The sequence below is a fragment of the Gastrolobium bilobum genome, unplaced genomic scaffold (genome assembly GCF_033153095.1).
Source record: "Gastrolobium bilobum isolate Gb01-03AN ecotype WA unplaced genomic scaffold, APGP_CSIRO_Gbil_v1 utg2134, whole genome shotgun sequence".
In the NCBI taxonomy this organism is placed as follows: domain Eukaryota; kingdom Viridiplantae; phylum Streptophyta; class Magnoliopsida; order Fabales; family Fabaceae; genus Gastrolobium; species Gastrolobium bilobum.
The window spans coordinates 682,094-695,047 of NW_026899657.1; the positions used below are offsets into that span (position 1 = coordinate 682,094).

Here is a 12,954-nt window from a genome sequence, read left to right on the forward strand (position 1 = left end):
CCACCATTACCACAACCATCGCTGCAGCCACTGTCGTCATCACCACCACCATGCCATCACCATGCCACCACTACCATCATAGCCACCATTACCACCACTACGTCACTAGCGTTGCCGCCACCATCACCACACCATATAGAAAGAAAAGTGATGATTCAAAATTTTTGTATGTTTAATAGGAACTATTTTTTATTATATTATTTGTTGTGTTATTAAACACAATTCTTATTCTCAGAATAAAAATAGAATATGTTATCAAACACATTTTTTTTTCATAAACTGTTTCGAGACACAGAAATAGAAAAAAATTATTTCTTTTCAAAAACAATGTCAGAGAACAGAATGGTTGTCATGCACACCTTTATAATACAATGAGAATGAGTTTTAACTAAATTAAATGAATTAAATTAAATGAATTGATTGGCAATATAAAAATGACGATTAATTAAGGTTTTAATTCAGAACATAAAAGAGAGATTGAGAGAAATCAAATCCCTAACTATGTTTTTCTTGATTGCTTGAATATTTAATTTTGCATTTTGTTCTTGTTTTTATTTTAATTGTTAATTAATTTTAAATCAAATCTCTCGTTCGAATTGTCCAACTTAAGTAAAAATAATGAACTAGTGCTTGAGACACTAATTTTTGTAGGAATGATATTTTACTCTGGTCTTTATTACTTGTTCGACAACAAAAACCTTGATATAGAAAGAGTAAGTAGAAAAGTAGAGAGGCAAAGGGATAATGAGCTAGGGGGTTGGTTGATTGGTTTATGGGTTTTATAAGAGTTATATTGTAGGAAAAGTGATTGTGTAATGTTATAGAGATTCGTTTTGCGTGCCTTAATTTTTTATTTATTTTTTTGTTTTAAAAAGTGTGGACCTCACAAAATATTGTAAGGATAAAAAAGTTTGTTGTATTATGTTAAAGGATAAAACAAAAACCATTATACGAGTTAAGCATTTTTGGCTATTGTGACTGTCGTTTCTAATGACAGGGAGTATAATTTACGCATGCCACATGTTAGGCATTAATTTAAATTTTTGCCCATTATAGACTATACGCACTTTACCCCGCCAGTTGAAAAATTCAAACTTTTCAACTAAGACCTTCGAATGATTATGTTAAGATCTTACTACAATATATTTTTTGTAAGAGTTAACCGTACAGTGGAGAATTAAAAAAAAAAAAAAAATTATTTACCCAAAAGTTAAAAAAAAGAAGAAGTGAATTATTGGCAATACATAGGATATTGCACTCCACCGCACCGCCACCACAACAAAATCGAATCTCTGTTTCATTCTTCCATCAACTCCTCTGCTAGCTGCTCTTCCACCACCAAAACCAGACTCTGTTTCACTGTTTCAGGGTTAGTGCACAAACATGGCTCATGAGGTCAATCATCACTCCCTAACAGTCATAGAGCGGTGTCAACTGTCTCCCCCACCAGGCTCACTTCCTTCAACAACTCTTCCTCTCACTTTCTTTGATCTTCCCTGGTTTTACTGCCACCCCGTTCAACGCATCTTCTTCTATGAGTTTCCATATCCAACCCATCACTTCCTCCAAACAGCACTTCCCACTCTCAAACACTCACTTTCCCTCACTCTCAAACACTTCTTCCCCTTCGCCTCCAATCTCATCGTCCCTCCGCACCCACACGTGCCTTACATCCGCTACCAAGACGGTGACTCTCTCTCCTTCTCCGTCGCAGAGTCAACCGCAGACTTCACCCTCCTCGTATCTGATTCCCCACAAGACGTTCGAGATTGGCACCCCTTGGTTCCCACGTTGCCTTCACCACTAACTGAGGAGGATGGCACACGTGTGATCCCTCTCATGGTTATTCAGGTTACTGTTCTATCCAACTCTGGATTCAGCATCTGCCTTACGTACAACCACCTTGCTGGGGATGGAAAATCACTTCACCTTTTCATGAAGTATTGGGCTTCTGTTTGCAAGGCAAGAGGGGATTTGGCTTCTCTTGAAGGTTATTCCTTGTCTCTTCCTTCCCATGAGAGGGAGAGACTCAAAGACCCAAAGGGGCTTAAGCACATTTACTTAAGAGAACTACAACATTCGGAGTCGGAAAGCATGGAATTTGCAGGCCTCGTGCGAGATGTTTATACTAACAAGTTACGCGCCACTCTTGTATTGAGTCGTGAACATGTTGAGAAACTAAAGAAATGGGTATCTCTTAAATTGACAACAAGTTACGCTTCAGGGACATTGCATATATCAACCTTTGTTGTAACATGCTCCTTGGTTTGGGTTTCTATGATCAAATCAGAACAGATCAAAGGGAATATTTTTGTTGCAAAAGACCAACACTGCTACTTGATCTTTCTAGGAGATTGTCGAGATCGTCCTGAACTTTCTTTACCTTCAATGTTCTTTGGTAATTGTCTGGCCACTTGCATTGTGGCAATGAAGAGGAGTGAGCTAGTGGGAGAAAATGGGATCATTGATGTAGCAAAAGCTATTGAAAGGGGAGTTAGAGATTTGAAGAGTGATCCTTTGAGAAATGCTGACACATTGATGTCAGATTACAGAGGATTAGGGAAAAAAGGTCATTCAGTTCTTGTAATTGCAGGCTCACCAAAACTGGCAGTGTACGAGACTGATTTTGGGTGGGGAAAGCCTAAAAAGTCTGAAGCAGTGCACATTGATTCATCAGGATCAGTCTCTCTCTCTGATTGCAGAGACAAAGAAGGTGGAATTGAGGTTGGAATGGCACTTGAAAGGATTCGAATGAATAATTTTACCAACATCTTAGATGAACAGCTTAATAACATTATAGTTTGTGAATGAAACATTCACGCGTACACGATCGGTATTTTCCTGGGTCTTCTTTTTCTTTCTTTTTCTTTTAGTAGTTTTTACTCAGTTCGGGTAAGCATTCCACTTCAATCGTATATACAGTCATGTACTTGTAGTACTTTTTATTTTATTTTTTTGGTAATTATGTACTTGTTGTACTTTAGCAATCATGTGGTTCTATTGTAATTGAGAAATAACTGTTGCAACATATGGCAATCTAGCTACTTTTTTTATACATCAAATCAAAATGTTATTATTACAATAAAACTTTATGAATCAACTGTCAACACGATTGTGCCCAACTAATGAAAGTGTGAAATCTTCCGCGAGTTGTACGAGGTATTATTCAACTTTATTCTTTTGTTTTTATATGGAGTATAAGTTTCTTTTTTTTTTTGAATAGCGGTGCATAAGTTTCTAATTGATTAATAAACGGATTAATAATAAGGACGGCTCGCGCGTGGTCCCCTCACATTCCTTGACTTTCTAAATTTTAAAAAGTCTTTTTTAAAAAAATAATATTGTTTGGTTAATTAATTATTAGGATTCCGTAAACATATTTTTGGCAATATTCTATAGTCTATCTTAGAAAAGATGCTAGGGCAATTTCCATCTTCATCATAGAGATGCGTATTACTATTTGTTTATTGGGAAAACTTCAAAAAAAAATCCTATAACTTTTCTCATAATTATTTACTCTCTTCCTAAAATTTTGAATCATTTATTTTCCTGATTTAAAGTTTTTTTTATCATTTACCCCCCTAAGTGAGAGGGTAAATGATAAAGAAACTTTAAATCAGGGGGTAAGTGATAAAAAGATTTAAATAAGAGTATAAATGATTCAAAAAATTTGTGAGGGGTAAGTGATGATTGAGAAAACTTTTTGAAGTTTTCCCTTGTTTATTTTTAAGCCCCTGTACCTAACTGTAGCTTGTGGATCATTAAGATTCCTGCTTTATGTGAACCATTAAGGGCCCGTTTGAATGAGCTATTTTTTCTTCAAAAGCTACTTTTTTTTCAAGGAAAAAAGCACTTCTCATTTTTAATTTGTTTGGATGTCTGCTTTTAAAAAATGGAGAAGTCACAAAAAAAGTCAAAAACCTACTTTTTTCAGAAGCTAAAAATTTTAACTTCTAAGAAAAACATAAGTCAAAAGTCAAATATTTTTTTCAAAAACTAAATATTTTTATAAAAATATAAATAACTTTAACTTTTGTAAAAAGTAATTTTAAAATAAGGAAGTGATAAAAGTTACTTTTTTTTTAAAGCTGAAACAAACGATCTCTAAATCCGCAGACAACTATCTCAAATGGCACCTTTTTCTGAAAAATAATTAAATATTACTTTAGAACAGTATTAGTATAACCATACTTTATCTAGTTTTATGTTCTGAAAAATGACTTTATTCTTTCAAGCTAATCAGTACCACCATGAAAATTATACTTCATTAAGACTTTATGGCTCAAATTCAACCTTATGACACAAATATATGTATATATATATATAAAAGATAAAAGATTTCTCCAATCAATGGAGATAAATTATCTCCGATGAGCCCAAAACGACGTCAATTTAGGATGAAAATCAAGATATTTTTATAATTTTAATATATTGCAGGGTTATATTAGTCTTTATAATTTTAATTTTTTAATTTTATAACTTCAAAAGTCAAAACGATATCATTTTAAGCTCGTTGGAGATAACTTTATCACCGATCGAAGAAATACTTTTCTCATTATATAAAAGATAAATGTTTCTATTAGGACCCAAAACATTATGATTTGGAGTTAGGAAAAGACATGGTGTTGGGTTAATTGAGATAATTTCTCTCACGTGATGTTAGGTTTCCTTATTACGGTTTCCTTATTTTGTATTAGGCCTGATTACATTAGGTTTGGGCTTAGCCCATTAGATTGTTTATATATTGTACATCCTTCATCAGTTAATACACACAGTATTATTTCAAATGTTCCTCTCTTCTCTCTTTGCTCTCGTTATTTAAATGGTATCAAGAGCCTAAGGAACTTTGAAAAAAAAAAATTCCGGTGAACCCACTTTTCACCGTCATTTAAATTTTTTCCGGAGCTGTCTCATTGTCAGTTTCCGGACGCTTTTCTCTCCGCATACAGCCGCCAGACCTTCTGTCCCGTCCAGTACCATAGTCCGGTTACCGATTCCGGCAATCCACATATTGCCGTGCTCGTCTCAGAAGCGCGGTTCCAACGGCACCGGTCACGTCCTCATCCAAGGTCACACGCGCCCTCACGCGCGCGTGACATTTCGACCACTCTCTTCACACCGGCGACGCGTGGGAGCTCCTCTTCGACCGTGGCTGGTCGCGATATTCTCGTCTCCTTGCGTAGGTTCTGGATTTGGTCTTGTTTTGGTGTTTGGACCTCTTTTTGCGTTGACGTACAGATCCCTCTTCTACCGGTTAATTGTGTGATCTGACTTTCTAATTTTTTTTTCTGATTATGATTAAGGACTCTTCTGTCTCCAGTGTTTCTGGGACTCTGACTGGACAAAAGTCAGAGTCTTCTATTTTTTCAAATTAAATCCTTGCTCCGTTGAGTGTGGATAAATTGGATGGGTCCAACTATGATTCTTGGTCTTCCGATCTGCGACTTTGGTTGGATGGGCAGAATTATCAATCCCATCTTACCACTAAGGCTGAATCTGTGGCGGAAAATGAGCGCACACGATGGAAGATGATTGATGCTCAGTTGTGTAGTCTCATTAAAGCTATTCTTCATCCGTCTATTAAGCAAATTTTTCGACCTGCTAGTAATTGTGAAGCTGTTTGGAGTCAGGCAAAAACACTGTAGACCAATGATACCCAGATACTCTATGGTGTGTCAGAAATTGATGACTACCTTTGCTCCTCGGGACTTCCATTGTCCTATGACTGAATATTTGGGGAAAGCTCAGAGTCTACTTCATGATCTTAATGAACTTCTGGCTCTCACTGGTGATGTTACTAAGGAACAGGAACAACGTAATACACTTTTTATGTTGTTCATTTTATATGTTTTGCCTGACCATTTATCTGCCAATCGGGATCAAATTTTGGGATCTGCCAAAGTTCCTACACTGAATTCCGTGATGTCTACCTTGCTTAGAATTCCCTCTAAGCCCTCTACGTACATCATCAGCACCTCCTATGATCCATATACCCCCAGTGGATTTTGTTGACTCTTTCGCTCTTGCTGCTCAAGGGTATGGTCGTGGACGTAGAGAAGACTATGTTGGCTCTTCTGCTCTTGCTGCTCAAGGGTATGGTCGTGGACGTCGATTCTCTAAAGGAAAGCTATTATGCACTCATTCTCATCAGACCAATCATACTGTTGACCGCAGTTGGAAGCTTCATGGACGGCCACCTCCACCTCCTCGGAATGCTCATGTTGCTCAGGCTTTCTCTAGTACCTCTGCTCCAGAGTTACCTTCCAGTGCACAACCTCCAGCTGCTCTTCTGAACGAATTTGTGACTTGGTGGTCTGAGGAGCAGACTTCAGGTCCTACTGCATCCATTGCTCCCACTGGTAATTCTTTTGCTGACATCTCTCAGTTGCACTCTATAGGTCCTTGGACTCTTGATTCTGGGGCTTCTGATCACATTTCTGGTAATAAGTCCTTATTCACTTCCCTTTGTACTACTGGTTCTTTTTCCACTATTACTATGGCTAATGGGTCTCTGATCCAATCAAGGGGGATTGACACGGTTCTTCTTTTATCCAATTTATCTATGGATCATGTTCTATATGTTCCCGATTCTCCTTTTAACTTACTATCTGTTAGTCGTTTGTCCAAATCCATTGACTGTGTTGTTTTTTTTACTAAAACCTCTGTCATCTTTCAGGATCGGAGTTCGGGGAAGGAGATTACCAAAGGATGTGAGTCTCAGGGCCTCTATCAACTAGTTCCCTCTTCTTTAGCCTGCTCCACTGTGGATTCTCCTCTTACTATACATGCTCGTCTGGGACATCCTAGTCTTGCAAAGCTTCAGAAGATGGTTCCACATTTATCGTCTCTTTCTACTTTAAATTGTGAGTCTTGTCAGTTTGGGAAACATACTCGTAGTACGTTTCCGAGTCGTCTTAGTCGTCAAGTTGTTTCTCTTTTTTCTGTGGTCCACTCTGATGTTTGGGGACCAAGTCGTCATTCTTCTACTTTAGGTTTTAAGTACTTTGTTACTTTTATTATGATTATTCCAGATGTACTTGGTTATTTTTAATGAAAAAGCAGTCTGAGTTGTTTTCTTTTTTTCAGTTATTCTATAATGAAATAAAAACTCAATTTGGTATTCCTATTCGTACTTTTCAAAGTGATAATGCATGTGAGTACTTATCTCATCAATTTCAACAATTCTTTTCATCTCATGGCATTCTTCATCAAACATCTTGCCCTCATACACCTCAACAAAATGGTGTAGCCGAGCGCAAGAATCGCCATCTGGTTGAAACCACTCGTGCCTTGTTAATTGATGGAAATGTTCCATACACATTCTGGGGTGATGCCATACTTACTGCATGCTATCTCATTAATCGCATGCCATCATCTGTTCTCAATCATAAGGTACCTCACTCTATTTTATTTCCCCATCAAGCTTTATATCCTTTAACTCCACATGTGTTTGGTTCTACGTGTTTTGTTCATCATCTTGGTTCAGGTTTGGATAAATTAGCTCCCAAGTCTCATAAATGTGTTTTTCTGGGTTATCCTCGGTCTCAAAAGGGTTACCGTTGCTACTCTCCCACTTTACGTCGATACTTTATCTCGGCGGATGTCTTCTTTTTTGAATCAGTTCCCTTTTTTGGATCCTCTACTACTCCTGTGGACACTGATTCTGTACAATCATCCTTCCCAGGTGACCTTCTTTACCTTCTGTCTTTACCCGTCCATGTTTCTAACTCTCCTTCTATCACCTCCTCTGCTGATGAGATCGAGCATAGTTCGTCAAATGTATTTGTGGATTCACATTCAACTGCATCTCCTCCCACGGCTTCGGTCCCACCTTTGGATAGTGACCTCCCCATTGCTCTTCGTAAGGGTACTCGTGATACTCTCCCTCTGGCCAAGTATACAGTCAATATTAGTTACCATCGTCTTTCTCCATCATATTTTGCTTGCCTTTCCTCTTTGTCCTCTGTATCTGTTCCTAAGACTACAGGTGATGCACTTTCACATTCGGGATGGAGACAAGCTATGATTGATGAAATGAGTGCTCTTCATCATAATGGTACATGGGATATGGTGCCTCTTCCTTCTGGAAAATCTGTGGTTGGTTGCAGATGGATTTATGCTGTTAAGGTTGGACCTGATGGTCAAGTGGATCGTCTTAAGGCTCGCTTGGTGGCGAAGGGTTTCACTCAAGTCTTTGGCTTGGATTTTATTGATACTTTTTCTCCTGTGGCGAAAATGTATACTGTTCGCCTTTTTATTGCCATGCCTGCTATTCGCCGTTGGCCTCTCTACCAACTGGATATCAAGAATGCTTTTTTTTTCATGGTGATCTTGAGGAAGAAATTTATATGGAGCAACCTCCTGGATTTGTTGCTCAGGGGGAGTCAGGTCTTGTTTGTCGTCTTCGTAAGTCTCTCTATGGCCTCAAACAATCTCCAAGAGCTTGGTTTGGTAAATTTAGCGGCGTTGTTCAACAATTTGGCATGACTCGGAGTGCAGCTGATCATTCTCTCTTTTATCGTCATTCTGCTTCTGGATCTATTTATCTGGTGGTATATGTGGATGATATTGTCATCACAGGCGGTGATCGGCATGAGATCACTCGATTGAAACAACATTTATGTCATCATTTTCAGACTAAGGATCTTGGGAAACTTCAATACTTCTTGGGAATCGAGGTGGCCCAATCTAAAGCTGGTGTTGTGATATCTCAGAGGTATTGAAAAGAAGTTTTTGTATATTGATATTGAATAAATTACATGAGTGAGTATTTATACAAGAAAGAATCGCTAAGAATGACTAAGCGATGACTAATCAATCCTATCACAATCCTAATCACAATCAATTCTAATCAATCACAATTAATCCTAATCAATCATAATCAATCCTAATCAATCATAATCAATCCTAATTAATAGGAAATAAAAACGGAAACATGTTTGAATTCTAATTTTCTACACTCCCCCTCAAGTTGGGAGGTAAATATTGATCATTCCCAACTTGCCAATCAAGTCTTCGAATGCTGGACGGTGTAGGCCCTTGGTAAGGACATCTGCCGTTTGCTCTTTGGTTGGAACATATATCAAATGCACACTTCCATCATCTAATTTTTCTTTGATGAAGTGACGATCAACTTCCACGTGCTTTGTTCGATCATGATGCACAGGATTTTGAGCAATGCTAACAGCTGCCTTGTTGTCACAATATAGTTTTATTGGTAGGGAATATGAAATCTTCAACTCTTGAAGAAGTCTTCTTAACCAGATTCCTTCACAAACTCCATGAGCTAAAGCTCGAAATTCTGCTTCAGCACTACTTCTTGCAACCACTGTTTGCTTTTTGCTTCTCCAAGTAACAAGATTTCCCCACACATAGGTGCAATAGCCTGAGGTAGATCTTCTGTCTACTGATGAGCCTGCCCAATCTGCATCAGTGTAGATTTCAATTGTCCTTTTATACCCCTTTTTAAAGAATAATCCTCTTCCTGGAGTATTCTTGAGGTATCTAAGCACCCTATAGACTGCACTAAGATGCTTCTCCTTGGGTGAGTGCATGAATTGACTAATCATACTCACCGCAAAGGCAATGTCAGGACGCGTATGAGATAAGTAGATTAGTTTACCAACCAATCGCTGATATTGTTCTTTATCCACCTCATTCCCATCTTCAATACCTAACTTGGTATTAGGTTCCACAGGTGTCTCAGCAGGTTTACACCCTAACATTCCTGTTTCCAACATAAGATCTAGAACATATTTCTTTTGTGTTAGAGTGATGCCTGTTTTGCTCCTAGCAACTTCCATACCAAGGAAATATTTGAGAGTGCCAAGGTCTTTGAGTTCAAATTGAGCTGCTAGAAATTTCTTCAAGGTGTTCAATTCCTCAATATCATCACCTGTAAGAATTATATCATCTACATATACAATAAGAATAGCAATTTTACCATCCTTAGAGTGTTTGTGGAAGAGAGTATGATCAGTCTGTGCTTGAATGAAGCCTCTTCTTTTGACTGCTTGTGTGAATTTGTCGAACCATTCTCTGGGAGACTGTTTCAATCCATATAGAGACTTTTTTAGTTTACACACTGATTCATTTCCCCTTTCAAAACCAGGTGGAGGATCCATATAGACTTCTTCATGTAAGTCACCATTTAGGAATGCATTCTTCACATCTAACTGTTGCAGAGGCCAATCTAGATTGGCAGCAAGAGATAAGAGAACTCGGATGGTATTGACTTTAGCAACCGGAGCAAAAGTCTCATGATAATCTATCCCATGAGTCTGAGTGAAACCCTTTGCAACCAATCTTGCCTTGTATCTGTTGATGCTATTATCTGCATTGAATTTTATTGTAAACACCCATTTGCATCCTATTGCCTTTTTTCCTTTGGGTAGGGTCACTATCTCCCAAGTTCCATTTCTTTCTAAAGCATTCATTTCTTCAAAGACAGCATCCCTCCATTTTTTATCATTGAGAGCCTCATGTATATTTCTCGGTATCTTTGTACTATCCAACATAGTATTGAAAGCACGAAACCCTGGGGACAACTTTCCATATGAAATATGATTAGAAATAGGATGAGTAGTACAAGATCGAGTACCTTTTCTGAGAGCAATGGGCAAGTGTAGATCATTTTCACCATGACACTCAAGTATTGGGGTGCTGGAACTAGAACATGGTTCAGAATCCTGGCAGTGTAGAGGCTCTGGGTTATTCACACTTTGAGGAGGCTTTCGCCTGCTATAAACTTGTCCCCATGTTGAGAAGGCTCCTGATGGTGAGGATTCTGTAGCTCCCCCTGTTTCCAAAAGTAGAGGTAATACTGTGGCATTAATAGGTTCCCATGACTGATCTTCATCTACTCCTATAGACTCCCCCTGAAGAGAAGTCGAGGGGAAGAAAGGGTCATTCTCAGAAAAAGTGACATCCATAGAGACAAAGACCTTACGAAGAGAGGGTGAATAACACTTATAGCCACGTTGAGTAGGAGAATAACCAATAAAGACACACTGGAGAGACTTAGGATCAAGCTTAGACCGTTGATGGGAGGGAATATGGACAAATACAACACAACCAAATAACTTGAGAGGTAAGGAGGAGACACCTCGGAAGGAAGGGAAGATACGAACAAGACTAGAAAGAGGAGACTGAAATTTCAGAATGCGAGATGGCATTCGATTTATCAGATACGAGGCAGTGAGAACTACCTCTCCCCAAAGATATTTAGGAACACTCGTGGTAAACATAAGAGCCCGAGCAACTTCAAGGAGATGTCGGTTTTTTCTTTCCGCAACTCCGTTTTGTTGGGGTGTGTTAGGACACGAGCTTTGGTGAAGGATGCCATGTTGGGAAAGATATTCTCCAAGAATAGAGTTAAAATACTCTTTGCCATTATCTGTACGAAGAATTTGTATAGCAACTTGGAATTGGGTTTGAACCATGGCATGAAATTTTTTAAACACGGATGCAGCATCGGACTTATCCTTTAGAAGATACACCCAACAAACTCGAGAATGGTCATCAATGAAGGTAATGAACCATCGAGTACCTGAAATATTTTTAACACGGGCTGGACCCCATATGTCGCTATGAATTAAGGAGAATGGGGAAGAGTCATGGTGAACTTTAGAAGGATAATGAGCACGAGTATGCTTGGCAAGTTGACAAATATCACAAGAAAACAAACTTGGACTTTTATTAATAAATAAGTTTGGCAACAACTTCTGAAGATAAATAAAATTTGGATGGCCTAGCCTACGATGCCACAACATAACATCATTACATGAATCAAAAGGAAACATAGAGTTTTTTTCTACGAAAACAGCTTCATGAGTCACATCCTCCTCAAAGTAGTAAAGTCCACCATCCTCTCTAGCACTGCCAATCATCCTCTCCGAGTCCTATTCCTGAAAAACACAACCATGTGGAAAGAATTTAGCAAAGCAATGCAACTCAGAGGTGAGCTTGCTAATGGAAATGAGATTACAAGTCAGAGAAGGAACATAAAGAACTGATGTCAAAGTAATCAGCTCAGAAAGTTTAATGGTTCTGTGTCCCGCAATCTGGGAAAAACTGCCATCGGCGATCTTGACCCGAGAAGGTTCAGAATATGGAGTGTATGAACAAAACAAGCCAAGATTACCTGTCATATGATCAGAGGCTCCAGAATCAAGGATCCAATGATTTTGACTATCAACATGGAAAGTTGTACCTTGCTGGACCACATGACTAGTGGCCTTAGGAGGTTGCTCGTGGTAATAAAAAGAGTGTTTTGAGGAAGCCATGAATAAAAAGAGAAGGGTTGACCGTTGATGAAAAATCAAGTTTTGTAAACTTTTGATCTGACCTCTGGAACAGGAAGGGGAGAAGCCGGCGAGAAGGTCTGTGCAAGTCGCGACGGAAAAAAAACGTCTGGAAGGCGGCGCATGGTGGCGCGTGCAGCGGCTGACGGCGATGGTCCAGCGGCGGTCGACTCGTCGGATCCTTCTGAGTCGAATGGTCACCTCACTTTTTTGATCGGAGGTCAGTAAACTAGGTTTCTGTGTTGGACAGATTCAAGGCGGTGTTTAGGAGGTGTTTGACGGTGATGGAAGTGTTTGGATGGTTATTTCAGATTTGAATTAGGGTAGGAACGAACCCGCTCTGATATCATATTGAAAAGAAGTTTTTGTATATTGATATTGAATAAATTACATGAGTGAGTATTTATACAAGAAAGAATCGCTAAGAATGACTAAGCGATGACTAATCAATCCTATCACAATCCTAATCACAATCAATTCTAATCAATCACAATTAATCCTAATCAATCATAATCAATCCTAATCAATCATAATCAATCCTAATTAATAGGAAATAAAAACGGAAACATGTTTGAATTCTAATTTTCTACAAGAGGAAATATGCTTTGGATATTCTTGAAGAAACTGCTCTGTTGAATTCAAAGTCTGTTGA

At 38.5% G+C, this 12,954-nt stretch overlaps 1 protein-coding gene across 1 annotated transcript; it reads left to right on the forward strand.

Annotated features, from left to right (window-relative positions):
• Positions 1–1,383: 1,383 nt before the first annotated feature.
• On the forward strand, positions 1,384–2,811 carry LOC133292362 (coumaroyl-CoA:anthocyanidin 3-O-glucoside-6''-O-coumaroyltransferase 1-like). Its single transcript, XM_061490769.1, has one exon. The coding sequence runs from the start codon at positions 1,384–1,386 to the stop codon at positions 2,809–2,811; it is 1,428 nt and encodes a 475-aa protein (XP_061346753.1).
• The last annotated feature ends 10,143 nt before the right edge of the window (positions 2,812–12,954 follow it).

Bases quoted from the DNA above. Each gene is read 5' to 3' on its own strand.
- LOC133292362 (XM_061490769.1), top strand. From the start codon at position 1,384: ATGGCTCATGAGGTCAATCATCACTCCCTAACAGTCATAGAGCGGTGT.